Genomic DNA, 27,672 nt, shown 5'->3' on the forward strand with positions numbered 1-27,672 from the left:
ACTAGCTTTCGGAGCGCTGCTCCTTCCTCAGGTCACCTGAGGAAGGAGCAGCGCTCCGAAAGCTAGTGACATCGAAACAAACCTGTTGGACTTTAACCTGGTGTTGTAAGACTTCGTACTGTGCTCACCCCAGTCCAACGCCGGCATCTCCACATAATGACTAACCTGATAAGGGAGGCTATTGTTAAGGTTGTCTGTGTCAGAACTGGTGAATTTGAAGATTTTTGTTTGCAGTGGTGTCCTTAAAAGTTACTCAGAAGATTGTATACGCATCACATCAAAGGCATCAGCACAGAAAATTAAACTTGCAGCTTTTAAATCTCGAAGAGAATGTACCTTTTCTCCAGAGATCAACAACTTGTTTCATTTACTTCACAATGTAGATGTTGGATGTTATGACATTCGATTGGATGTTATGTCTTGTATATGTTGGCCAAATGAATGTTGAAACTGGTTTCAAAGGTGCATTGTGCATAACCCTACCCAATTGTGGAAACAAGCTCTGTATAGGAAATTGGCTCAGAAACAATTAATCCTTCCACTCATTAGGATTCTTCCTTCAAAATTAAGCTGATATTGAATACTTCATGGATTTGAACTCTTTAGGCTTCGGTGATTTCATGATATCCTTAATACATGAGAAATCAGTCGACATAATAAATGATAAGGGTGAATTTCCAGCCGCATTGCACCCGGCACACATCCTGCTATGTCGGGAAAACTCCGAGATAGGCCAAAAACAGGTTTCGCACTGGGTGCTAAATGGCTTTGGATCTTTCCTGGCATGAACCGGATCTTGCCCAGAAGCTGCTTAGCATGCATTTGCATGCACTTCTATAAGATTAACAAGCTTAATATCAGATCTTCCGACTTCCCGGAATGTTCCTGCTCCATCAGTGGGAGTTCACCCAGACACAAATCACTACTGGTACATAAAACTGGGGACCAGTTGTTATGGATGCAGAGGGAAGTGAGGAGGTCAGTTCCGCTCAGCATTTAACTCCAAGGTGCACAAGGGCAAGTGAGCTGCTGCCAAGACACAGGGGGGCGGGGAGTTCCTTCAAGGGAGTTGGGGTTTGGGGGGGGCACAGGCTGGGTTGCAGGGCTTCAGGTCAAGGGTGTCCCCAGGATGGAGGTTGCGTGGTTAGTCAGCTCTCTGTTTTCTGAAGAACCTTTGAAGTATTTCATTTGAGGTCAATTTCAAAGCCCAATCAGGTTGCAATGGCTAGTTTACTCTCTGTTTCAAAGGCTCAGTGGTACCTTGTTGACCTTCCATGTCACACCCATTCACCTTTACACGCTGCTGGCCTGGTAGCTGTTTCCTCATTCAAAGGAGCTTTTCAGATATTGCACTTCACGCTCCATTAGCTCTGAAGTACTTCCTAGAATGTGCACCTGTTCTGTCTGAGCTCATTTGTTTTAAATGGGATTTCTTTCTATCCTTTCAGCCCGAACTGCAGACAAGCTGGCGGCACCAACCAGACATTATATTGCACGGTTTCCTCAATGAGGACCTCCTCAAAGCCACCATTATATTCTGCATGAGCGGCAGGGAGCTGAGCACAATCTCCCACATGTTGCTGCCAATGGTTTGGGGAATCAGGGCCCCAGATCTGAGCAGGAGAGAGCCTAAAGACTGAAAGTTGCCAACCCAAGGGTCCGGTTTTATGTCACTCAGAGAGAAGACAGGACAGACATCTTGAGGGCAGGGGAGGGGGGCAATATTGGACTGCCCATTGGGCTTTAAGTTATATGTCATGCCCTGGCTGACTAGGTATATTGGGTATTATGGCATTATAGCAATAAGACTGTGAGATGCGCAAGGCTGATTGTTCACAGTGCACATTGGTCTCGCCCTTGTCTGCCTTGGAAAGTACTTGTGCCATCTCATATTATTGCGAGTCATACTCATCCAACCAGCTGGCCATCATCATGGCAGCACGGCAGCATAGTGGTTAGCACAGTTGCTCACAGCTCCAGGGTGCAAGGTTTGATTCCCGGCTTGGGTCACTGTCTGTGTGGAGTCTGCACGTTCTCCCCGTGTGTGCGTGGGTTTCCTCCGGGTGCTCTGGTTTCCTCCCACAGACCAAAGATGTGCGGGTTAGGTGGATTGGCCATGCTAAATTGCCCTTAGTGACCAAAAAGGTTAAGTGGGGTTACTGGGTTAAGGGGATGGGGTGGAGTAGGTGTGTGCTTGAGTGGGGTGCTCTTTCCAAGAGCCGGTGCAGACTCGATGGGCCGAATGGCCTCCTTCTGCACTGTAAATTCTATGAAATCTATGAAATCATGTCTCCTTCACCACTTTCAGCTGCCTCACTCGACAAGTCAGGGTTAGTGGTAGAATCCTTAATTGTCAAGGGCTGAAGGTTGGGGGCTGGACATCAGGAGAGCTATGATAAAACGCCTCAGCAGTGACCACCCAACTGCATTGGTGGATCCAGGAGCCACCGTGCTTCACTTGGGCGCCCATGTGTCATTGCACATGAAGGACTCATTGCTGCTGATGTGAAGGAAGGAAATAACCGGACTGGAGGCCATTGATGAATATGAGGGGGCATGGGCAGTGCCCCTGGCCACTGAGGCGATGATGTGTAATGACAAGCAGCTACTTGAGATGGTACATGCCACCGGAGATGGGGTAGTGCTGTCAGCGCCAGGATCATGAGGGCAAGGAATGTTGGGAGAGAAGGACCCAGGATGGATGATCATACTGACCGTCTCTCTCTCTCTCTCTCCTCCCATTCCTCACGGATGAAAGATGAATTTTGGAATAGATCCAGTCGAGCTGTCATAGGATTTCTGAGCACCTGGAAAGACACTGCTTTATTAGGAATAGTCACCACGGATTTGTGAGGGGTAGGTCTTGCCTTACAGGTCTTATTGAATTCTTTGAGGAGGTGACCAAGCATGTGGATAAAGGTAAAGCAGTGGATGTAGTGTACATGGATTTTAGTAAGGCATTTGATAAGATTCCCCATGGTAGGCTTATGCAGAAAGTAAGGAGGCATGGGATAGTGGGGAATTTGGCCAGTTGGATAACGACCTGACGAACTGATATAAGTCAGAGAGTGGTGGTGGATGGCAAATATTCAGCCTGGATCCCAGTTACCAGTGGAGTACTGCAGGGATCAGTTCTGGGTCCTCTGCTGTTTGTGATTTTCATTAATGACTTGGATGAGGGAGTTGAAGGGTGGGTCAGTAAATTTGCAGACGATACGAAGATTGGTGGAGTTGTGGATAGTGAGGAGGGCTGTTGTCGGCTGCAAAGAGACAAAGATAGGATGCAGAGCTGGGCTGAGAAGTGGCTGATGGAATTTAACCCTGAAAAGTGTGAGGTTGCCCATTTTGGAAGGACAAATATGAATGCGGAATACAGGGTTAACAGTAGAGTTCTTGGCAATGTGGAGGAGCAGAGAGATCTTGGGGTCTATCTTTGAAAGTTGCCACTCAAGTGGATAGGGCTGTGAAGAAGGCCTATGGTGTGCTAGCGTTCATTAACAGAGGGATTGAATTTAAGAGCCGTGAGGTGATGATGCAGCTGTACAAAACTTTGGTTAGGCCACATTTGGAGTACTGTGTACAGTTCCGGTCGCCTCATTTTAGGAAGGATGTGGAAGCTTTGGAAAAGGTGCAAAGGAGATTTACCAGGATGTTGCCTGGAATGGAGAGTAGGTCTTACGAGGAAAGGTTGAGGGTGCTAGGCCTTTTCTCATTAGAACGGAGAAGGATGAGGGGAGACTTGATAGAGGTTTATAAGATGATCAGGGGAATAGATAGAGTAGACAGTCAGAGACTTTTTCCCCGGGTGGAACAAACCATTACAAGGGGATATAAATTTAAGGTGAATGGTGGAAGATATAGGGGGGATGTCAGAGGTAGGTTCTTTACCCAGAGAGTAGTGGGGGCATGGAATGCACTGCCTGTGGAAGTAGTTGAGTCGGAAACATTAGGGACCTTCAAGCAGCTATTGGATAGGTACATGGATTACGGTAGAATGATATAGTGTAGATTAATTTGTTCTTAAGGGCAGCACGGTAGCATTGTGGATAGCACAATTGCTTCACAGCTCCAGGGTCCCAGGTTCGATTCCAGCTTGGGTCACTGTCTGTTCGGAGTCTGCATATCCTCCCCGTGTGTGCGTGGGTTTCCTCCGGGTGCTCCGGTTTCCTCCCACAGTCCAAAGATGTGCAGGTTAGGTGGATTGGCCATGATAAATTGCCCTTAGTGTTGGGTGGAGGTGTTGACCTTGGGTAGGGTGCTCTTTCCAAGAGCCGGTGCAGACTCAATGGGCCGAATGGCCTCCTTCTGCACTGTACATTCTATGATAATCTATGATTAATCTAGAACAAAGGTTCGGCACAACATCGTGGGCCGAAGGGCCTGTTCTGTGCTGTATTTTTTCCATGTTCTATCCTTATAAATGCAGTTGAGGCAGACAGATGTCGCCGATTGAGGCAATGCCAACCCAATCTGGAGTCTGCACCAGATCAACAGAGGGCCACTGGTCAGGCTCAAGGCCTGGCTGTCCATCAGGCCGAGGAAGGGGCCTGAAGACAACACCGAAGGAGACTTCGGGTGTACAGGATTCGCATGACATACAATGAGTGGTCAGACATCATGTGCCGCCGAAGACTCCGACCTGGCACAATGTGGAAGAGGAGGATACCCTCCCCCAATCATTGTTAAGGTCACCGTAGCCCTGAACATTTTTTCCACAGGACCATTCCAGGGCTTGAGTGGGGACTTGTCTGGAACTTTTTAATCAGCAGCCCCAAGTGCATCCAGAGGTCACTGATGCTCTGTGTGCCCAGGCATCCGATTACATCCATTTCAACCTGGATCAGGCCCACCAAGGTGCCCGGGCTGCAGGATTCACAGCCATTGCCTGGATGCCTCCGGTCCAGGGGGCCATCGAGAGCAGAAGCACCTTAGCATCAACTGAAAGGGATTACACTCCCTGAACATCCAAATCGTGTGTGACCACAGCCTCAGGATTATGCACGACTGTGCACTATATCTTGGAAACGTACATGATAGCTACATCTTTGGCAATCGGAGAACCTGGGGCCTTCGAGGACCACCACAGCTGACAGGCTGGCTCATGGGGGGCAAGAGATGCTCGCTGAGGTCATGGCTGATGATGCCAGTGCAGAGGCCTGTGGCCGAGGGAGAGTCCTGTTATAATGAGGTCCACTGTGCCACCTGGACAGTTATCGAGCAGTGCATTGGGCTGCTGAAAATGCAGTTTTGCTGACTGGACAGATCGGGGCCCACCGATCCGCGGGCGGGCCTGTGCCGTGGGGGCACTCTTTCCCTTCCGCCTCCGCCACGGTCTCCACCATGACGCTCCCGCGCATGCGCCGCCCGAAGATGTCATTTCCGCGCCTGCTGGCGGGGCAACAAAGGCCGTTTCCACCAGCTGGCGGGGCGGAAATTCCTCCGGCGTCGGCGGACATCGCGCCGTTTCCGGGGAATTTCGCCCCGGGTGTCTGGCAACCCCCCCCCCTCCATGAGTCTCTTTGACATGACACCTACCAGGGTAATGGGCCTGGGTTGGCTGTGTCAGTGAGTCATTTTTCAAGGCAGGAAAGTGATTCACTGTGAGGAAAACTGTGATGCTCCTTAGGTTCTGCCTATTCATCTGCTGACTGCACACAGACTCCTGGGCTCATGTGTAAGTGAGTATCAGGGGCTTATTCCTTTGGCCCAACACTCCCAGGTGGAGGGAGGGGGAGAGGTAAGGTCTAGGGTTCAGTGAGTGATGAGGCCTTCATTCCAGGGTGCCTGTCACTGTGGGTCTCGAGGGCTCTCACTGCTGGGATTGCTCACAGGGCCTGTAGGGGAATCTGAGTTCAGAAGGGGACATAAATCCTCCCTGTGGGAAAGGGATCCAAGACTGAGATGCTGCGGCTTTGAGGTACGATATTCTTTAATGTGATTATTTACAGTGACTTTTATGCACTCTCTAACTATGGTGTGTGACTTCACTTGTGCCCACTCTGTGCTCCGAAAACTTCTTAATCTTGCGTGGCCAAGTGCGTCATCTAGGATATCCCCAGGATGCACATCAGAAGCGAAGGCACTGTAGCCTGAGATGTCCTTGGCGGGCGTCCTCTGCAAGGACTAGACCTGGAGCGACCCGGGTGACTTTCAGGTGTCACTCTCTTCTGTCCGCTGCCCCTGAGATGCAACAGTCAGGAAGAGGGAAATTCAGCAGGGCTGGAGACTGCCAGAGACTTCCTTGGTAGAAGACCCCAGGATGGACTCCAGCATCCTCATCCCTCGGGGTGCTCGTGTGCCCCTGGGTACACATGGGACACATCATCAACTGGAATATGCTCCAGAAGCCTCTGCATCATAAGGTGTTGCCAGTCCTGGAGGCCTGCCATTGTCTGAATCATGATGTTGAAGCCCCCAGCAATGGACCTCTTCATCTGGACAATCCTCTCAAAGCCCTCTGTCATGGACCTCTATGACTGGCCATGCTCTTGAGGCCCTCAGGCATTGTCCTCAGAGACTGAGCAATGCCTTGGAGTTTACCACTCATAGCTCCGAGGACCTGCCCCAAGCTTTCCATTGCGGTCATCACCCTTGCAGTGTTGGCCTAGGTGCTGTGCAATGCCGGCACTATATCCAGCAACTGCAGGTTTCGAGACTCCTCCACTCGGCCTTGCAATTGCTGGAATGTTGCTGGCCCCACACCCTGGATTTCCCCGCTCTGCCTTTGCACCTCCAGCAGCTCAGGGAGAACTTATTCCAGAGGCTCACATCTGGCTAGGAGCCAGCTGTGTCCTGGGATCGAGCAGACCTCTGACTGCCTACTCCCTTCGAAGTTCTTGCTTCCATCTGATGTGCTTCAGCAGCTGTGTGGTTCTCACCAGTGCTCCTGAAGCCTATTTGCAATATCGGCCAACGAGGTGAGTCATGGGGAGGGGGTACAGCAGCTGGCATATAGGAGCACCGCACCTAGACAGCAAGGGATGGTGATGGGGAATGCCAGGAGGTTTGAGCAAAATGTTTTGGGGACCTGGGGGGGGGGGGCGGTGGGGGTCGTGTGCTGGGAGGTCGCAAGGTGTTAGGGAGTGGATTCATGTTGGTACTAGATGGGACTGATGCCAGGAGGAGACAGGTGGTCACTCACACTTGCAGCTTGAATTTTCTTGTGGCATTGGACGCCAGTTCTCTGTGACAGGCTGCTGGCAATGACTGCCACCGCATCTCATCCTTGGCTGGATTAGCCTCGCTGCTTCTGGGCCTTCTACCCACACAGAGATACAGGGTGCCCGCCTCTAATCCACTACATCCAGAAGCCTGGTTAAACCTGCCTCCAGGAAGAGTGGAGCAGCTTTCCATGTTGCGATCCTCCTGGTTTGACTGAGTGAGTGCAGAGGGACCGCTTAAATGATGCAGCTTCCCCTTGTTGACTGTGCACGTTAGGGAGGGACAGACGCGTGGGGACTCCAATCCGGCATGATTCACGTGGGGGTTCATTTATTGCACTATGTGCGGGAAGATAGCAATCTGGGGCGAAATTCTCTGGAAACGGCGCGATGTCCGCCGACTGGCGCCCAAAACGGCGCCAATCAGACGGGCATCGCGCCGCCCCAAAGGTGCGGAATGCTCCGCATCTTTGGGGGCCGAGCCCCAACATTGAGGGGCTAGGCCGATGCCAGAGGAATTTCCGCCCCGCCAGCTGGCGGAAACGGCCTTTGTTGCCCCGCCAGCTGGAGCGGAAATGACATCTCCGGGCGGCGCATGCGCGGGAGCGTCAGCGGCCGCTGACAGTTTCCCACGCATGCGCAGTGGAGGGAGTCTCTTCCACCTCCGCCATGGTGGAGACCGTGGCGGAGGCGGAAGGGAAAGAGTGCCCCCACGGCACAGGCCCGCCCGCGGATTGGTGGGCCCCGATCGCGGGCCAGGCCACCGTGGGGGCACCCCCCGGGGTCAGATCGCCCCGCGCCCCCCTCAGGACCCCGAAGCCCGCCCACGCCGCCTTGTCCCGCCAGTAAGGTAGGTGATTTAATTTACGCCGGCGGGACAGGCAATTTATCGGCGGGATTTCGGCCCATCCAGGCCGGGGAATCGAGCGGAGGGGCCCGGCAACCGGCGCGATTCCCGCCCCCGCCGAATCTCCGGTGCCGGAGACTTCGGCAACCGGCGGGGGCGGGATACACGCCAGCCCCCGCCGATTCTCCGACCCAGCGGGGGGTCGGAGAATGTCGCCCCAGATTTGAGAGGCCAAACTGGCGGGAATCGCATCGATTTATGACGACCAGCATTGATTGTTCCCCTCTTCTTATCGTCTGATTAGTCTGGTCACTCGCGGTTGGCACAGAAAGACCGCCTCGACGAAATCTGGGGATTAGCACTTTAATTGATGGGATTTCATATTGTTGTTTCGGCTTGGGTTAGGGTTTTGGGCTGATGGGACTTTAAATAATAAAGGTTCAGTCTATTATTAGGGTTCAGAGGCTGATGTGACTTAAATAATAAAGGTTCAGTCTATTATCGGGGTTCAGAGGCTGATGTGACTTAAATAATAAAGGTTCAGTCTATTATCAGGGTTCAGAGGCTGATGGGACTTTAAATAATTAAGGTTCAGTCTATTATATGGGTTCAGGGGCTGATGGGACTTCAATAGATGGGGGTTCAGTCCAGTATAACTGTTTTTAAATCTGAAGATGGTTCAACTCTATGTGTGAGTGTTTTAAATATATAGTTGATTAAGCTAAAATTGTCTCCTTGGACTGTAAAGTTCCGAGGTCTAGTTGAGATTGTGAGGTTGAAGCAGAAGTCTCTCAAAGGGTTAACAGCAGCAGGCGGAGTTGAAAACAGACAGTGCTTCTCACTCAGGCCTTGAGATAACAGCACCAGTCTGCAGTGTAATCGGATACCTTTCCTTTGAGTCAGTGAACACCAGCAAAGTTACGTTTTGAATTAATTAAAGGAAACCAGTGGGTTTCTCCACCTCTTTGATAAAAGTTATTATTTTCGAAAGCAATTGATTGAAATTGCCAGAATCTTAAATTTTACTTACTTGAAATAAGGTTTATCTCATTTTATCTGGAGATTAATAGAAACTTAAAGAAGATCATGGACACCATTTTAAAAAGTGTCAATCTGGAGATGATAATTGATTTTGCTAATACTTATGATAGTTGATTTTGCTAATACTTATGTGTATGTAACAGAAAAAAAACTTGTTAAAAGAAAAAATTGTTAAGATAAAGAAATAATTAAGTTGTAAATGTTATACAAGTTTGTGTTAAGCAAATTGTAAATTTAGTTCTGAGTTGAGATCAGAGCTAAGCTTGCAAGTTGCAGTAATTCAATTTGAATTTTCAAACATTTTTAAGTTTTAGAAAAGAAGAGAGCAAATAGAGAAAAGAAGGACACAGATCTTGAATGCGTTGAATAGCACATTTCAAAGGCCCATAAATCTTTCTGTTATCTTAGACCTAAAACCTAGGAAGATTGATGAGCCATAGGAATGTCTGGGGCGTTTTAATGAAATCTACCGGGGGCAGTCAGGCGATTTGCTGTATCAAAATGGTCAGAATTCCCCTCAATACTGTGCTATGTTAATGCATTGCCTACCACCTTCTGTGGTTACTGCTGTGAAATGTAATAACATGAATTGGACGGAGAACGACCCTTCCCAGATGGCAAGGGCAGTCAGATTTTACTGGAAGGAGGGTGTAGGCCAAGAAGGAGGCTCAGTTACAAAGGTTAAGACTGAGTATGTAATGAAAAAGGATGATCTGCGATCCCAACAAGCGGCAGAAATGGTAGTTTACCAGCAGGAGCTCCAATATAGTGACTTTGGGTGGGTGGATCAGCGAAGAGGAGGATGAGACAACAGTGCTATATTTCTATCACCCCCCAGTGGTGGACGTTAGACATTGAACAGCCACTATCACTGCATCACGTTACCCTGGCCTATGACAGAACTGGACGAAACAGGGAGTTGGAGGACAAATACCGGCCATTACTTGAGACCGAATGGCCAGTCAAGGTTACAGCCACAGTCACGGGAAAAGAAGGTACAGCCGATTTTGTTACAATATCACCACATTTATGGCCACAGTCAGCTTCGGTAAGCCCTCATATTACACGTCAGGTCCATGACCAGTACCATGCCAGGGATATGGGGCGAATGGTCAGCATCTTACCGCAGCTCGTCAGAATAGGTATGAGATATACCTTTTGAACAATCCACGTCTGACATTTAAACACTGTACCACTATCAATCCAGCCTGTTTTCTTAGTGGTCCCCCTGTCCATGAAGACGCACCTGGCCACGACTGTTTAGCCTTGATTCAGGAAACTACCACAATAAGGGGCGATTTGAGTGACATTTCGTCAGAACAACCTGACATGATTATGTGTGGTCAAATATCCCACCGGGGTTTAGTTAATGACCTACTGCAGGCCCTCCTTCTGCCAGCGCAGATTTCCGTTATTAAATGCGCTGCCCACACGAATGGTACAACCCCAGTTGACGTTGGTAATGAACGAGCAGATTGTGCAGCGCGCACAGCCGCACAAATTCAGCAAGTGATGGTGCCTAAAATGTTAAGTCAGACTAAACGATCTACTATGAATGTGTCTGCTTCTGACAAGCCAATGCCAGACGTCATAAGGTTACAGGAGGACGCTCCTGAGAGTGATAAACAAATGTGGAAACGGTTAGGTTGTACATATGATTCTGTTTCCTCTTTATGGACCACGCCTGCACATCAGACTTGTATGTCTGATGTACTGGCTTTATGGGTCATCGAATGTGTACACTTTGCAACTCATTGTGGGGCTCGGGGGACTAGTGATTTGTTGCTGGACACTTGGTGGCACCCTAAAATGCAGGGGTTGGCCCAAAGTATCAGTAATCGGTGTTTGATTTGTCAGCAATATAACACCGGAAAAGGTATCCCTTGTGGGAAGGGGCAAACCCCGTTGCCCAGTGGTCCCTTTGAGACGCTCCAAATGGATTACATTGAGTTGGAAAGGTGTCAATGTTATAAATATGTTTTGGTCATTGTGGATGTGTTCAGCAGATGGGTTGAGGCGTATCCGACTATCTATAGTAAAGCTGTTACTGTGGTTAAAGTCTTGATGAGGGAAATCATTCCCCGGTACGGTATACCAGCTCAGTTAAGTTCTGATAATGGGCCTCATTTTATTGGACAAATTAACAAGGAGTTTTGCTCCCAGTTGGGCATACGCCAGCAGTTACACTGTGCTTACAGACCGCAGGCAGCCGGGGTGGTTGAGAGACACAATCAGACCCTCAAAACTAAATTGGCTAAATTAAGAGCAGACACGGGACTGACATGGCTTAAGTTGCTCCCCGTTGCCCTCTTTCAGCTGCGGGTTACACCTGCGGGACCGGCCCGGCTCTCTCCCGCCGAGATTCTTTATGGCAGGCCTCTTAGAACTCCTTGGAGCCTGCAGGTTCCCAGACGGGTTCAGTTTCATCAGATGACTGAAGAGATGACCACCTATGTTCTAGCCCTTACGCAAGTGCTCAAGGAACTCCATGGCCCAGTCCGTGCGGCTCACCAGCCATTGCCCAGTACCTATCTCACTTTCAGTCCAGCCCGGTAGTTATGTAATGGTCAAAAATTGGACTAGGAAGGGGTCGGAGCCGCGATGGGACGGGCCCTTCCAAGTTCTCCTTACCACCCCCACAGCAGTTAAAGTGGAGGGGCGAAGTGCTTGGGTCCACCTACATCACTGTAAATTGAGTCCATCTCCACTACTGTAAAAGGTCGGATACTAACCTGCCTCCCTTCTCCAGTGCTATTTTACAGGTGTGGAGCATGATGGAGTGGCTACGCATCGTCTGTCTGATATTTGGCCTCACTTCGCTTGGCGTGTTATTGGCGATGGACATGGAAAAGGGGAATATTATGTATCTGTGTAGCCCCAACCAATCTACAAGGATACATCACCTATGCACAGGTGATGTTCTTCACTGCCCCCATATACGAGGACATGGTATCGACTCATGGAAGGTCATCAAAGTTAAGGAGAATGCGGGAGTCATGAAGCAGCTGCACCGGCCCCGGCGATGGGAAGGGAACATTATATGGACATTGCCTTGTTTTTGGAATACATGTAAATTTGATTTTGGATGTGTTAAAAGTGGTACAATAAAGGTAACATCAGGCTGTCAGAAGAGTGTAGGAAGAGACCATGAGAAAGAGAAAGGGACTAGAGAGAGGACGGGGCGTGTGAGAAGGGAAGTACAGCTAGAACGTAGGTTACCGGGAGATGCACTTAAGTTAATTAAAGGCCATAAAGGCCAAACTGAGGAAAACCCGGGTAGTATGAATCTCTTCTACCAGATTTACCACCGTCTGTATGGCCAGGGACGGGTTGTCTGCTACCCAAACCCCGCAGCGGTGTCTAGGTTATTTTCTGTTTCACCGCTTTGGGGCACTCCCCAAACGGTGGTTCATTGTCAGCGTTCCGAGCCATTGCCCGAGCAAGTCACTCTTCCTTACGATCCGGATTCAGCACCACCGGCTATTTGCCTTCCCCTTCCTCGGGATAATTCCCATTCACAGTACGATAGGCTGCGACGGTGGAGGGCGTACATACCTAGCCACTTCACTCCCAATAGGGATTCCCGGTCGTACGAGAATTGCTTCAGCAGTGAAGGATATGGCTGTTTGCTGGTAGAGGTGGACACAAATATAACATGTCTGTTTCCCACCTGTACGGACAGGAGGTGCCATATCACCCAGGCGTCTGGCCAATGCGTTTGTTATAGCACCACTTGCGTTCCATTGAACGCTGGCCTCCAGCTCCTTTGTGGCTGGGCGAATGTCTCTCATATCACTGTCGGGAATAGGGCTTTCCGCATTGCTGGGCGGCCCGAATGGGCATTTCAAAATTGGATAAACTGGGCTACTGGGAGGTCCTTACGCAACCGATATGCTGATTGTGATGCTAGTCTCCACACGGAACAAGGATACTACTTTTTATTTAATGGTACGGCGACCAACGTTTTGTCACCCCATTTCCCCGCCGAATTGCTATAGGGACTCTAGTCCCTACCACAGTCCCCTGCCCTTCGGCGTGGAACCTGCATAATCAGTTAGCACGCCGGGCAGTCTCTGCTGAATTTTGCGAGAACTGGAAAAAACCTCAGGTTCTTGCACCCAACCGGGGCCACTCAGCCGGGTGGGGCATTCTGAGCGTATTGACACTGGGAGGTGTGGGGGGTTCCTTGGCTGTTAGTGATCGGAATTATTTTATTTGCGGCCTTACCATCTTGGGAAATGAAACCTTGGGAGCCCTCGGGGCAATAACCAAGGAGTTGTCTCAGCTGCGGTTGTTTGCAATGCAGAACCGGTATGCTCTTGACTATCTTCTGGCCCGTGAGGGTGGGGTATGCGCCATAGTGCAGGGCAAGTGTATCATGGGAGTTCAAGACTTGACCGCTAACATTACTAAATTTATGGATCGCATACGGGATCACTTGGACGGGATGCAGGATCCTGACTCTTGGGGTAACTGGGGATCTGGAGGATGGAAGGACTGGTTGATAAATATGGCCATGTATCTAGTGGTAGCTATCGGCTGCATCTTTGTGGGCCTGGCCATCCTTAAATGTGTGATGGGTAGAATGCTGGGTGCACTGGATCAGATCACCGCCCCAATCACCGAGAAAAAAAATTTAACTGTTAAAATCCATGAGGGTGAAGCAGATGAAGGGGGGCTAAGACAGGAATTGGAAATGCAGCGACGAATCTTTTTAGATGAGGAACCGTAGCTATAGATTGGATAGTTCGGTTATCATGGAATGATAAAAGGAGGGAATGACGAATGTGATATAAAATAGTTACTTTAGAGTTACTAGTTAATGTAATGTAGAAATAAGCCACTTTGATTTTTGCAGTTAGGGACAAAGGAATTTGAGACCGCATGGAAAAAGCAGGAAGAGGTGTGTCTATGAGAGTGAGACTGCATTGATAGGGGCCAGAGAAAGGGATTGGAAGTGAGCCAATCAGAATAGATCGAACAGGTCAGGAGGGACATAGGCTGACCTATGTCCGTCGAGTATGTGAAACTTGATACCATTTGAATTGATTTTGCAGAGATCTCTTTGTCTTTTAGTCAGTCGTTTTCTGGAGTGTAAGAGGCAGGATGTCCTGTTACATTTCTGTAAGATGATTCAAGCTTGCAAGCTAAATAAATAACTTCTGTTTACGTGCGAATCCGTCTCAACTTTTATTGAGGCCAGACTGACAGAGAAAGAAATTTGGAGATCAACATTTACGCACCCAAAATGATGCTCTCATTTTGGGGGAAAATTCCACCCAAAGTGTTTTTTCAGTTCACCATCAGTATACTAGACTTCACAGGTCGTTCCAATTACTTCTTCACTGAACAAAAATGTTGGCACACTATAAGCAACATGTCATAGTTGGGCTGCAAACTGGATTAATTTTATGGAATAAAACAGAATCATACATTTGATATGGTGCAGAAAGAGGCCATTAAGTCCACATATCTGTACTGGCTCTCTGCAAGAGCAACCCACCTAGTTTCACCCTGACACCATTTCATATAGCCCTACAAATTCTTTTTCTTCAGTTAATAATCCAATTGTCTTTTGAAAGCCTTGTTTGAATCCATTTCCACAGCATTTGCAGTGAGCGAAGTCCAAATCCTAAACAAACACAGCATAAAAAGATTTTTCCTCATGTTACCATGGTTTCATTTACTGATCACCTGCAATTGGTAAACTCTGGTTCTCGATTCTTCCACCAATAGACAGACTTTCTCCCTATTTGCTCTACAGAACCCTGATTATTTTGACCTCCATTAAATCTCCTCTTAATCTTTTCTTCTCCAATCAATCCATGTAACTGAAGTTCCTCATCCTTGGATCCATTCTTGTGAACCTTTTCTATACCCTTTTCAATGAGCGAGATTCTCTGTTTCAGAGACTATGGGCTGGATTCTCCGATTTTGGGGCTATGTCCGGAGGATCCGTGGCGTTTTACGTGGGAACAATCGGCGAGGCCTCAGCACTGATCCTCTGACCGGTGAGGGGCTAGCAGCCGCGCCACGTAAAATGCACGGCCTTCCCGATATAAGCGGCCGACTTGCCCCCCCGGGCCATGCCCCCACCAGTCCCCCCAGCCCTCGCCGAACCCCTCCAGCCAGCAGCACAGCTCCCGCCCGACAGTTGGCAGCGCTGGACACAGTCCGCAGCTGCCACGACAGGTTCCCGTCCGCTGAGACCACACGTCAACCGCGTGGACTGGAACTCAGCCCATTGGGGGCGGAGCATCGAGGGAGGGCCTTCCGGTAATGTCCTGAGGCCGTCCCAATGGTGTGTGGCGCACTCCTCGATTACGCCGTTTTGGAGGGGGCGGAGCATCCGAAAACAGGCACCGCCCCCGATTCCATCGTGAAAAGGGATTCTCCGCCCAATCGCCGATTACTATGTCGCCGTCGGCCATAGGTGAATCCCGTCGCTTGTTCTCGCGCTGGTGTGGAATTGCAACTGATTTGTGCTCCCATAAGGATGCGATTCCGAATCCCTGCCATGCAAATTTCTGCATGGCGAGGATTGCGAGGGATTCATGAGGGAATCCTCCTATCTGGCCAACATTTTGAGTAGGCGGCTCTACAGGGAGATCCTGGGGATGGCCAACCCCCCCCCGCTCCCCCTCAAATCAATCCAGCCCCCCATCCCTGGTTCATCTGGTTCCTACCCCTTCCCCAGGGATGACCCGACCAGCTGCTGCCCCCTCCCCTCCCACAGAGCCTCGCTAAATAAAAAGGTCCCCCAGAGACCCCCCTAAATATCAGGATTCCCCCAGAGATACCACTAAATAAAGACCCACAGACCCACCAGAAAAGAGACCACTCTCTGGAAACTAGAGGGCAGTCCAGTCATCAGAGGCAGTGAAAAAAATTACTGTTGCAACACTCACTTGGGCAATGCACCTGCTGACTCAGACACAGAAAGCAACACATGTCAATTCATGGAAAGAGAAACCAGGCAGCTCAGATAAACCCCTCAGATTCTTGAGCTGTAAGCCAATCATTCATTTCCCTTACTGGACTGTGAGTGACAGCTTCCACACACACACAGCTGCCAGCCTTGCTTCACTCATCTTCCTTCATGGTTGAGTAAGTCAGAAGTGCTCTAACTGTAATGTTTATTAACATCAACCACTTCTAAGAAGGTTAAATTCTGCCAATTTCCAGCTGACCACTTCAAAAGCACTCAAGTGTGAAAGAGGGGTGACTGGAAACTCCATCTACGGGATTCTCTGACCCCCTGCAGGGTCAGAGATCCCCAGAGGGCGGCGCGAATCCCACCCCGCCGCCCTGACGCTGGCTGCCGTATTCTCTGCTGCCAGTTTTCGGGCGGTGGCGGGGTTCACGCCACGCCGGTCAGGGGCCGTTGGCAGTGGCCCCCCAGCAAGTCTCCGGGCTCCGATGGGCCGACCAGCCGTCTGTTTGTGGCCAGTCCCGCCGGCGTGGATTAGACATGGTAGGTAAGTCGGCTGGGGCGGTCCTCGGGGGGGGTATCCGACCCCAGGGAGGCCCCCATGGTGGCCTGGCCCGCAATCAGGGCTCACCGATCTGCGAGCGGGCCTGTGCCATGAGGGCACTCCTTCCCCGCTGGCCCCTGTAGGGCTCCGCCATGGCCGGCGCGGAGAAGACAACCCCCCGTGTATGCGCCAGAATACATCAGCCGGTCTGCGCATGCGTGGAGCCACACCGGCGGTTCCACACATGTGCGAGATCATGCAGGCCCTTCGGCCCATGCGTTAACTCGTGCAGTCCCTTCCGGCATCCACCTAGTGGAAGTGCGGAGAATTCTGTGCTTTCGGGGGCTGTTGACGGAGTGGTTCACGCTGGTTTTCCCACCGGCGTGGGGACTTAGCCCCCAGAAAGGAGAATCCCGCCCCATAGGTTTCTCAACAACCTACCCAAACATCAGTAGCACTGTCAACCAATCTAACTGGAACTCTGTCTCTCATGAGGAATCCCTGTCTTCACCTTTGAAGATCTCTTCTTGTAATTCTCTCTTAACTCAGACTGTAGCAACGTCAGCCAAACTTGTAGAGTTTCAATCTCATCTCTATGCCCCTAGATTTCCAACTCACGAGCACAACTTTGGATTCTCAGAGCGCCGAGCAAAACGCTACTGCTCCAAACTGCCCGCAGCACAGACAGCCTTCGACAGCCTTATTGGATCTTCAGGGCTTCTCCCGAGGCTTCTTCAATAATCACACCTTCCCTTGAGCCTTGTTCACTTAAAGTTGGCTCCCGCAGCCCATTACTGCTCTCCTTTTCACCTTCACTTAATGGGGACCTCTCTCTGTCCCCTCTCCCTTTAGGACTTCTCCCTGTCCCCTATCTGGGTAACTAGTCTTCCATGGCGCTCTTCTGCCAGTCTCTGACCTGAGTTTTTGTGCCCTTTTTCTTCTTCGAGAGGCAAGCTGGGCCCACAGAACTCAATAGTGCAAAACTGCGCAACTTGCACCCAGTCTGCGCATGCACAAAAGCTCCGAGGTGTGTCAGGAGTTGAAGTTCCCAACCTCTGCTCTCAACGAGATAAGTGCAGCTTTCATCGTATCCTATTGATAAAGCCCAGGGTGCTGTATGCATTATTAACCCCACTTTCTCAATCCACCCTGCCATCTTCAATAATTTGTGCACATATGCCTTCTGACTCCTCTGCTCCGACACGCTCTTTAAAATTTAGACTCTTTAGCGTATATTGCCTCACACTTCTCTGCACTAAATTTCATCTGCCCATTCTACCAGCCTAGCTATGACCTCTTGAAGTTTTTGTTACTCGCCTCACAGTTCATAACAGTTCTAAGCTTTGTGTCTTCCACTATTTTTGATTCTCTTCACATGTAGACTGAAACAAGGCTTGTAAGTGAATGACACAATCAACCACATGTTTTAATCACATTGGAGGACTTAAAACTAACAATTCAATGTCGTGGATTGTCGACCAACAATTTACTGGAATCGACTTGGCCTTTCTCTTCTTTGCTGTTTTAATATCTATCACAGAGATATAGTTGAGGGAGGGGCAGGACAGGCAGCTCAATGTTCTGTGGCATAGAATCTTCAAGCGAGATGTGCGGGTTGTGTCAAAGAGGAGATGGTGTTACAAAATTGATTAAGGATTCAATTACTGTTGTGAGGAGGGATGATATCTTAGAAGGTTCCTCAAATTAGGTCACATGGGTAGAAACTAGAAACGAAAAGGGGGCAATCATATTTCTGGGAGAGTACTATCAGACCCCAAACAGTCAGGAGAGATAGAATAGCAGATAATTAGGTAAATCTCAAAGAAATATAAAAATAATAGGGTAATAATAGTCGGGATTTCAACTTCTCCAATATTAACTGGGATAGTCAAAGTGTGGAAGACTTAGAGGGGGCTGAATTCGCCTCGAGATGTATAGCAAGTGCAGGGGGTTACTTAAAAAAGACATTAGGAGAGTGAAGAGGGGACATGACACAATTAACCACGTCTTGTAAATTAAAGGAAAATCCAAAGGAGTTTTTAAGCACATTAGGGCAAGAGGATACATTAGAGAATAATGTGACGATTGGTGTGTGGGGCCGGAAGATGTAAGTGAGGTTTTAATTTTTTTCTTTGCATCCGTGTTCTCTCTGGAGAAGGATAATGTAGGTATCGCAATCAGGGATGGGAACTGTGATGTACTTGAAAAAAAATGACAGTGAAAGAGAGGAGTTATTAACAGTTTTCGCAGGCTTAAAAGCAGTGAAATCCTCAGGCCCAGGCGAGATATACCCCAGGATGCTGTGGGAAACAAGGGAAGTGATTGCAGACGTTCTGACAATAATTTTCAAATCTTCTCTGGCCGCAGGAGAGGTGCCAGAGGACTGGAGGACAGATAATGTGTGCCATTATTAAAGGAGGCTGGTAGGGATAAACCAGGAAATGACAGGCCAGTGAGTCTAATTTCAGTGTTAGGGAAACTATTGGAAACAATTCTGAGGGACAGAATTAATCTCACTTGGGGAGGCAAGGATTAATTAAGGATAGTCAGCATAGTTTTGACAAAGGGAGATCACGTCTTAAAAATTTGATTGAATTTTTCAAAGAGGAGACTAGGTGTGTATATGAGGGCAGCGCAATTGATATAGTCGGCATGGACTTCAGTAAGACTTTTAACAAGGTGTCACCTGGTAGACTGGTCAAGAAAGTAAGAACCCATGGGATCCATGGCAATTTGGCAAATTGGATCCAAAAGTGGCTCAGGGACAGGGGGCAGAGGATGATGTTCAAAGGTTGTTTTTGTGACTGGAAGCTGTGTCCAGCGGTGTTCTGGAGAGATTGGTGTGTCCCTTGCTATTTGTAATGTGCATTCATGACCTGGATGTAAATGTAGGGAGTATCATCAGTAAGTTCGCAGATGGCACAAAAATTGGTGGTGTGGTAAATAGTGCGGACAAAATCTTTAGATTATAGGATGAGAAAGACAGACTGATCAGATGGGTAGAACAGTGGCAAATGCAATTTACCCTTGAAAAATGTGAGGTAATGCAATTTGGGAGGGCTAATAAGGCAAGAAGATATACAATACATGGTAAGGCCCTAGGAAGTACAAAGGATCAGATTGACCTTGGTGTGCACACTTGGTGTGTCCATTGGTCTTGAAGACAGAAGGGTAGATAAGATGGTTAAGAAGGCACATGGGATATTTGCCTTTATTAGCCGAGGCATAGAATATAAGAGCAAGAAGGTTATAATATTGTTGTTCAAAATGCTGGTTAGGCCACAGCTGGAGTATGTGTGCAGTTCTGGTCATCACACTATGCAAAATAAGTGATTGAACTCTAGAGGGTTCAAAGGAGATTCTCCAGGATGTTGCCTCGGCTGGAGCATTTCAGCTATCTAGGGAGAGACTGGATAGGCTGAGATTCTTTTCCTTGGATCAGAGAAGGTATATAAAATTATAAGATGCAGAGAAGGGGTGGATAGGAAGGAACTTTTCCTGTTAGCGGAGGGGTCAATAACCAGGGACATAGTTTTAAACAAAATGGCAGGGGGTTCGAGGGAATGTGAGGGAAAGAATCTTTCACCCAGAGGGTGGTGGGAATCAGGAACTCACTGCCTTAAAGGGTGCTAGAGGCAGGAACCCTCACAAGATTGAAGAAATATTTAGATGAATACTTGAAATGCCACAGCATATAAGGCTACGGGCCAAGTGCTGGAAAATGGGATTAGAATAGATAGGTGCTTGATGGCCGACGAAGACATGATGGGCCGAAGGGCCTCTTTGCATGCTGTACAAACTCTATGATTCTCTGTGGCTCTATTTAATGGATATTCTTTTTACAGATTCCATTAATACCTCCACTAAAGTAATGGAGAGAGAAATTGATATGAGTGCATTAAACATTTGGACAATATTACAGACAGCAATTTTATTCTACAGTGACTAAAAGGTTGGGAATGCCTTTTATTCATTTTATTCAAAGAAAATAGCATTTTTGATCAGAATGGAGAAGCACACAGTGTTATGGAACTCTGCTACTCATAGGTTAAGCATAATGGCATACTTGGCCACTCAACTGCTCTCCGAATATGCAGAGCATAATGCAGCATTTACTGGGTTGCAAGCAGCTCTGGGCTTCCGTCAATAGTCATGATAAATGTGCATCTCACATTAAATCTCCTTCTTCCCTTGATGTTAGCCTAGAATACAGCAACGGGACCACAAATTTAATCTCTTCTAACTGATTGCATTCATAACAACAGCAAGATTGTAAATAATGCTTTTTTTTCACCCACATATAATTTAAGGTGATTGGTGGAAGGATGAGAAGGAATATGAGGGGAAACCTTTTCATCCAGATGGTGGTGGGCATCTGGAATTCACTTCCCAAATTGGTGGTTGAGGCTGAAATGCTCAACTCATTTAAAACGTCGCTGGATCGACACCAGAAGTGTTATGTGCAAGGTTACCAAATGCTGAAAGGTGATATTCAAACAATCATAGAACATAGAACATTACAGCGCAATGCAGGCCCTTCGGCCCTCGATGTTGCACCGACCTGTGAATCCACTCTAAAGCCCATCTACACTATTCCCTTATCGTCCATATGTCTATCCAATGACCATTTGAATGCCCTTAGTGTTGGCGAGTCCACTACTGTTGCAGGCAGGGCATTCCACGCCCTTACTACTCTCTGAGTAAAGAACCTACCTCTGACATCTGTCTTATATCTATCTCCCCTCAATTTAAAGCTATGTCCCCTCGTGCTAGACATCACCATCCGAGGAAAAAAGCTCTCCAATCCTCTGATCATCTTGTATGCCTCAATTAAGTCACCTCTTAACCTTCTTCTCTCTGACGAAAACAGCCTCAAGTCCCTCAGCTTTTCCTCATAAGATCGTCCCTCCATACCAGGCAACATTCTGGTAAATCTCCTCTGCACCCTTTCCAATGCTTCCACATCCTTCCTATAATGTGGCGACCAGAATTGCACGCAATACTCCAATTGCGGCCGCACCAGAGTTTTGTACAGCTGCAACATGACTCATGGCTCCGAAATTCAATCCCTCTACCAATAAAAGCTAACACACCATACGCCTTCTTAACAACCCTCTCAACCTGTGTGGCAACTTTCAGGGATCTATGTACATGGACACCGAGATCTCTCTGCTCATCCACACTGCCAAGAATCTTACCATTAGCCCAGTACTCTGACTTCCTGTTATTCCTTCCAAAATGAATCACTTCACACTTTTCTGCATTAAACTCCATTTGCCACCTCTCAGCCCAGCGCTGCAGCTTATCAATGTCCCTCTGTAACTTGTAACATCCTTCCGCACTGTCCACAACTCCACCGACTTTCGTGTCATCTGCAAATTTACTCACCCATCCTTCTACGCCCTCCTCCAGGTCATTTATAAAAATGACAAACAGCAGTGGCCCCAAAACAGATCCTTGTGGTACACCACTAGTAACTGGACTCCAGTCTGAACACTTCCCATCAACCACCTCCCTTTGTCTTCTTCCAGCTAGCCAATTTCTGATCCAAACTGCTAAATCTCCCTGAATCCCATGCTTCCGTATTTTCTGCAGTAGCCTACCGTGGGGAACCTTATCAAACGCTTTACTGAAATCCATATGCACCACATCAACTGCTTTACCCTCATCCACCTGTTTGGTCACCTTCTCAAAGAACTCAATAAGGTTTGTGAGGCTCGACCTACCCTTCACAAAACCGTGTTAACTATGTCTAATCAAATTATTCCTTTCCGGATGATTATACTCCCTATCTCTGATAAACCTTTCCAGGATTTTGCCCACAACAGAAGTAAGGCTCACTGGTCTATAGTTACCGGGGTTGTCTCTACTTCCCTTCTTGAACAAGGGGACAACATTTGCTATCCTCCAGTCTTCTGGCACTATTCCTGTAGACAAAGATGACTTAAAGATCAAAGCCAAAGGCTCAGCAATCACTTCCCTAGCTTCCCAGAGAATCTTAGGATAAATCCCATCCGGCCCAGGGGACTTATCTATTTTCACACTTTCCAGAATTGTTAACACCTCCTCCTTATGAACCTCAAGCCCTTCTAGTCTAATAGCCTGAATCTCAGTATTCTCCTCGACAACATTGTCTTTTTCCTGTGTGAATACTGACGAAAAATATTCATTTAGCACCTCCACTATCTCCTCGGACTCCAAGCACAACTTCCCACTACTGTCCTTGACTGGCCCTACTCTTACCCTAGTCATTCTTTTATTCCTGATATATCTATAGAAAGCTTTAGGGTTATCCTTGATCCTACCTGCCAAAGATTTCTCATGTCCCCTCCTGGCTCTTCTTAGCTCTCTCTTTAGGTCCTTCCTAGCTAACTTGTAACTCTCGAGCGCCATAACTGAACCTTCATGTCTCATCTTTACATAAGCCTCCTTCTTCCTCTTGACAAGTGTTTCGACTGCCTTAGTAAACCACGGTTCCCTTGCTCGACCACTTCGTCCCTGCCTGACAGGTACATACTTATCAAGGACATGCAGTAGCTGTTCCTTGAACAAGCTCCACATTTCCATTGTGCCCATCCCCTGCAGTTTTCCTCTCCATCCGATGCATCCTAAATCTTGCCTCATCGCATCATAATTGCCTTTCCCCCAGATATAACACTTGCCTGCGGTATATACATATCCCTTTCCATCACTAAAGTAAACGTAATTGAATTGTGGTCACTATCACCAAAGTGCTCACCTACCTCCAAATCTAATACCTGTCCTGGTTCATTACCCAGTATCAAATCCAATACGGCCTCGCCTCTCGTTGGCCTATCTACATACTGTGTCAGGAAACCCTCCTGCACACATTGGACAAAAACGGACCCATCTAAAGTACTCGAACTATATTTGGAAAGTTAAAGTCCCCCATAACAACTACCCTGTTGCTTTCGCTCCTATCCAGAATCATCTTTGCAATCCTTTCCTCTACATCTCTGGAACTTTTCGGAGGCCTATAGAAAACCCCTAACAGGGTGACCTCTCCTTTCCTGTTTCTAACCTCAGCCCATACTACCTCAGTAAACGAGTTCTCATCAAACGTCCTTTCTGCCATCATAATACTGTCCTTGACTAACAATGCCACCCCTCCCCCTCTTTTACCACCTTCCCTGAGCTTACTGAAATATCTAAAACCCGGCACCTGCAACAATATTCCTGTCCCTGCACTATCCATGTCTCCGAAATGGCCACAACATCGAAGTCCCAGGTACCAACCCATGCCACAAGTTCACCCACCTTATTCCGGATGCTCCTGGCATTGAAGAAGACACACTTTAAACCAACTTCCTGCCTGCCGGTACACTCCTGCAACTTTGAAACCTTACTCATGACCTCACTACTCTCAACCTCCTGTATACTGGAGCTACAATTCAAGTTCCCAAGCCCCCGCTGAACTAGTTTAAACCCTCTCGAAGAGCATTAGCAAATTCTCCCCCCAGGATATTGGTACCCCTCTGGTCCAGGTGTAGACCATCCCATTTGTAGAGGTCCCACCGACCCCAGAATGAGCCCCAATTATCCAGAAATCTGAAACCCTCCCTCCTGCACCATCCCTGTAGCTAGTTTAAATGTTTTTCTCTTTATTGGCTGGTGCAGTAACGATGGGCTGAATGGTCTATTTATGTGCCATAACTTTTCTATGGTTTTCTGTGATTCTATATTTTATTTTGAATTAACGTGGCAAAGGTGATTTTAATTGGAAGCAGGTTGTGAGCAGGCTGGGATCAGGACAAGCAACAAATGCATGTGACATCAAAGTCCAGGCTTTTTGAACTCCAGGGCCTAGTTTACATCCTGCTCGCCAGCTGTCCACCTGAGACAGGCAGAAAGAGATGTTGGTCAGTTCAGAGTAGAGGCTTTGCTGGCATCGAGGTAGGTTGTTGGGAGGTGGGTTTGGAGGGTTGTTGGTGAGGCTGGGGTCATTACGCCAGTAGACAGAGGGTGGTGAGTGAGAGTTTGGGACAGCAGAGCCCCAGACTTTCCTTTTGGGGCCCAAAGGAGGAACCTGATGGCAAGTTTTTGACTGACCTTCAAGGATTTCCTCTACCTTCCACCCAGGTTTTATTGAGCGGTGCACCCGCGGAGGCCTCGGGTGACTGTCTGCGTGGAGTTTGGATTTCGTCCCGTGTCTGTGGGGGTTTCCTCCGGGTGCTCCGGTTCAACGATGTGCAGTTTAGGTGGATTGGCCATGCTAAATTGCCCCTTAGTGTCGAAAAGGTTAGGTGGGGTTACTAGGTTACGGGGATAGGGTTGAGGCGTGGGCTTAAGTAGGTTGCTTTCCAAGGGGTGGTGCAGACTCGATGGGCCGAATGGCCACCTACTGCAGTGCAAATTCTATGATTCTACGATTCTATTCTGTAACGGGTTACATTAACACTCCCATTTGCAGATTTATTGCAGATATAAATCGGGAGAGATATGCCAGGGTGATTGATCCGTGAGCACATATTTTACACTTGGTCAAAAGTCCCTCCTCAGGATATATGGGCCAATCTCTCACTACCAGTAAAGGCTGGCTTAAAAGATAAAGACAACAACACTATCTTACAACTCCCTTTTCAACATAAGTCCTTACTAGGGTGTGAGATTGGTGAATGTACCATAGTCTGATTTAATTACGTGGGATACTGGAATCTTTAAGGTGGAATAAATCTGGGTAGAAATAAGAAACAGTAAAGGAACAATGTCCCTGGTGGGAGTGATCTATAGGTCAGTGGGGTAAAGTATAAATCAGGAAATACTGGGAACTTGTAAGAAAGGTACAACAATGCACATGGGTGCTTTTAATATGCAAATAGACTAGATTAATCAAATTGCAAGGGTAGCCTCAAGAGAGAATTCATAGACTATATTAGAGATCGTTTCTTGGAGCAGTATATTTTGGAACCAACCAGGGAGCAGGCTATTTGGGGCAGCACAGTAACAGTGTTTAGCACTGCTGCCTCACAACTCCAGGGTCCCAGGTTCAATTCCGGCCTCGGGTGACTGTCTGTGTGGCGTTTGCACTTTCTCCCCGTGTCTGCGTGGGTTTCCTCCGGGTGCTGCGGTTTCCTCCCACAGTCCAAACATGTGCGGGTTAGGTGGATTGGCCATGCTAAATTGCCTGTTAGTGTCCAAAATATTAGGTGGGGTTACTGGGTTACGGGTATAGGGTGGAGGCGTGGGCTTAAATAGGCTGCTTTCCAAGGGCCGGTGCAGACTCAATGGCTGAATGGCCCCCTACTGCACTGTAAACTCCATGATTCTATGATTCTATTCTGGATTTGGTATTGTGTAATGAGGATGGATTAATTAAGGACCTCATGGCTAAGGGGCTGGATTCTCCATTTCTGAGGTTAAGTGCGGATGATCTGTGGGGTTTTACGTGAAAGAAATCGGCGGCGACCCCTCACCGATCGTGCGACCGGTGAGGGACTGGCAGCCGCGCCGCGTAAAACTCCCGGCTCCCACGATATAAACAGCCGGAGAATGGTCGGGTCCGTGGCCCTGCATGCGCACAGCAGCAACCTAAAACAATCACACCATAAAACATGGCGCTGGCCGTGCGCGGACCCGACCTGCCAGATAGTGCACCCCTGGCCATCGCCTCACCATCCCCTGGCCACACCCCACCATTCCCCCCAGCCTTCGCGGAAGCCCTCCCGGCCAGCAGCACGGCTCCCGCCCGACTGTGGCAGCGCTGGACACAGTCTGACCGCTGAGACCACATGTCAACCCCGCGGTCAGGAACTCGGCCCATCGGAGGCGGAGCATTGGGGGGGGGGGGGGGAGGGCCTTCAGGTGACACGCTGAGGCCGTCGAAACGGCATGCGGCGCGTGACACAATGACGCCGTTTCAGAGGGGGAGGAGCATATAAATCCTGTGTCAAACAGGCGGCGACCCCGATTTTGGCGTCACAAGGGATTCTCCGCCTGATCGCTGATTATGAAATCGGCATCAGGGAACGGAGAATCCCGCCCAAGGATTTTCAATGGTGGAGTGATCATAGCATGACAGAATTTCAAATTCAGGTTGAGGGCAAGAAACTGGTGTCCCACGCTAGTGTTCTGGAGTTAAACAAAGATAATTGCACAGGCATGAGTACAGATTTGGCGCTAGTGGGCTCAGCAGGAAGATTAAAAAGTAGGACAGTTGATGAGCAGTGTTTAAGGAGATATCCAATTCCTCCCAACTAAAATATATTTCAGAGAGGAAGAAAGATTGTAAGAGGGGAAATAAACATCCATGGCTTAGCAAGGAAGTTAAAGATAACATGAAATCAAAAACTAAGACATACCATATTGAAAAGGCTGGAAGATTGTGAAACTTTTAAAGATTAACAAAGAGCTACTAAAAAAAAGTTATAAAAAGAGCAAAGGTAAATTATTAAAGCTAACTCGCAGAAAATATAAAATAGGATAGCAAAAGCTAAATATATAAAAGGGAAAAGAGCAGATAAGGTGAATGTTGGTCCCTTGGAGGATCACACCTGGGAGTTAATAGTGGGGAACACAGAAATGGCGGAAATGCAAAATCAATATTTTGCCTCAGTTTTCATTGTGAAGGACACTAGTGCCATCCCTACAGGAATGGGTAATTTAACGGTCATAGAAAAGGAGGAACTTAGAACAATTGTCATAAATAGGGACGAAGTACTGGGATTAAAGGCAAACATGTCCACAGGGCCTGGTAGCTTACATCTAGGGTCTTCAGGGAAGTAGCAGCAGTGCATCAATTGGTTATAATATTCCAAAATGGTTAGCACAGTGGTGCAAGTGGTCAGCACTGCTGCCTCACGGCACCGAGGTCCCAGATTCGATCCCGGCTCTGGGTCACTGTTCGTGTGGAGTTTGCACATTCTCCCCGTGTTTGCGTGGGTTTCGCCCCCACAATTCAAAAGATGTGCAGGGTAGGTGGATTGGCCACGCTAAATTGCCCCTTAATTGGAAAAAATGAATTGGATACTCTAAATTTTAAAAAAATATTCCAAAATTCCTGGATTCAGTGGATTGAAAAATGCTAACGTAGTGCCTTTATTCAAAAAGGGATGGAGGCAGAAAGTTGGAAATTACAGACCAGTTAGTTTAATATCTATCATTGGGAAATTGGATTGGATTTTGCTTATTG

At 48.2% G+C, this 27,672-nt stretch overlaps 2 protein-coding genes across 4 annotated transcripts in view; one reads left to right on the top strand and one right to left on the bottom strand.

Annotated features, from left to right (window-relative positions):
* LOC140410490 (uncharacterized) overlaps positions 1-14,225 on the top strand; it is a 105,633-nt gene extending 91,408 nt beyond the window's left edge. Inside the window, exon 2 of the mRNA XM_072498632.1 lies at positions 11,798-14,225. Coding sequence (XP_072354733.1) covers positions 11,820-13,046 — 1,227 coding nt within the window. The 5' untranslated portion in view covers positions 11,798-11,819 and the 3' untranslated portion in view covers positions 13,047-14,225. The remainder of the gene's footprint in view (positions 1-11,797) is intronic.
* Positions 1-27,672, bottom strand: part of dlgap2a (discs, large (Drosophila) homolog-associated protein 2a) — a 1,100,531-nt gene that overhangs the window by 584,158 nt on the left and 488,701 nt on the right. The window lies entirely within an intron of this gene.

Source organism: Scyliorhinus torazame, chromosome 4 (genome assembly GCF_047496885.1).
Source record: "Scyliorhinus torazame isolate Kashiwa2021f chromosome 4, sScyTor2.1, whole genome shotgun sequence".
Taxonomy (NCBI): domain Eukaryota; kingdom Metazoa; phylum Chordata; class Chondrichthyes; order Carcharhiniformes; family Scyliorhinidae; genus Scyliorhinus; species Scyliorhinus torazame.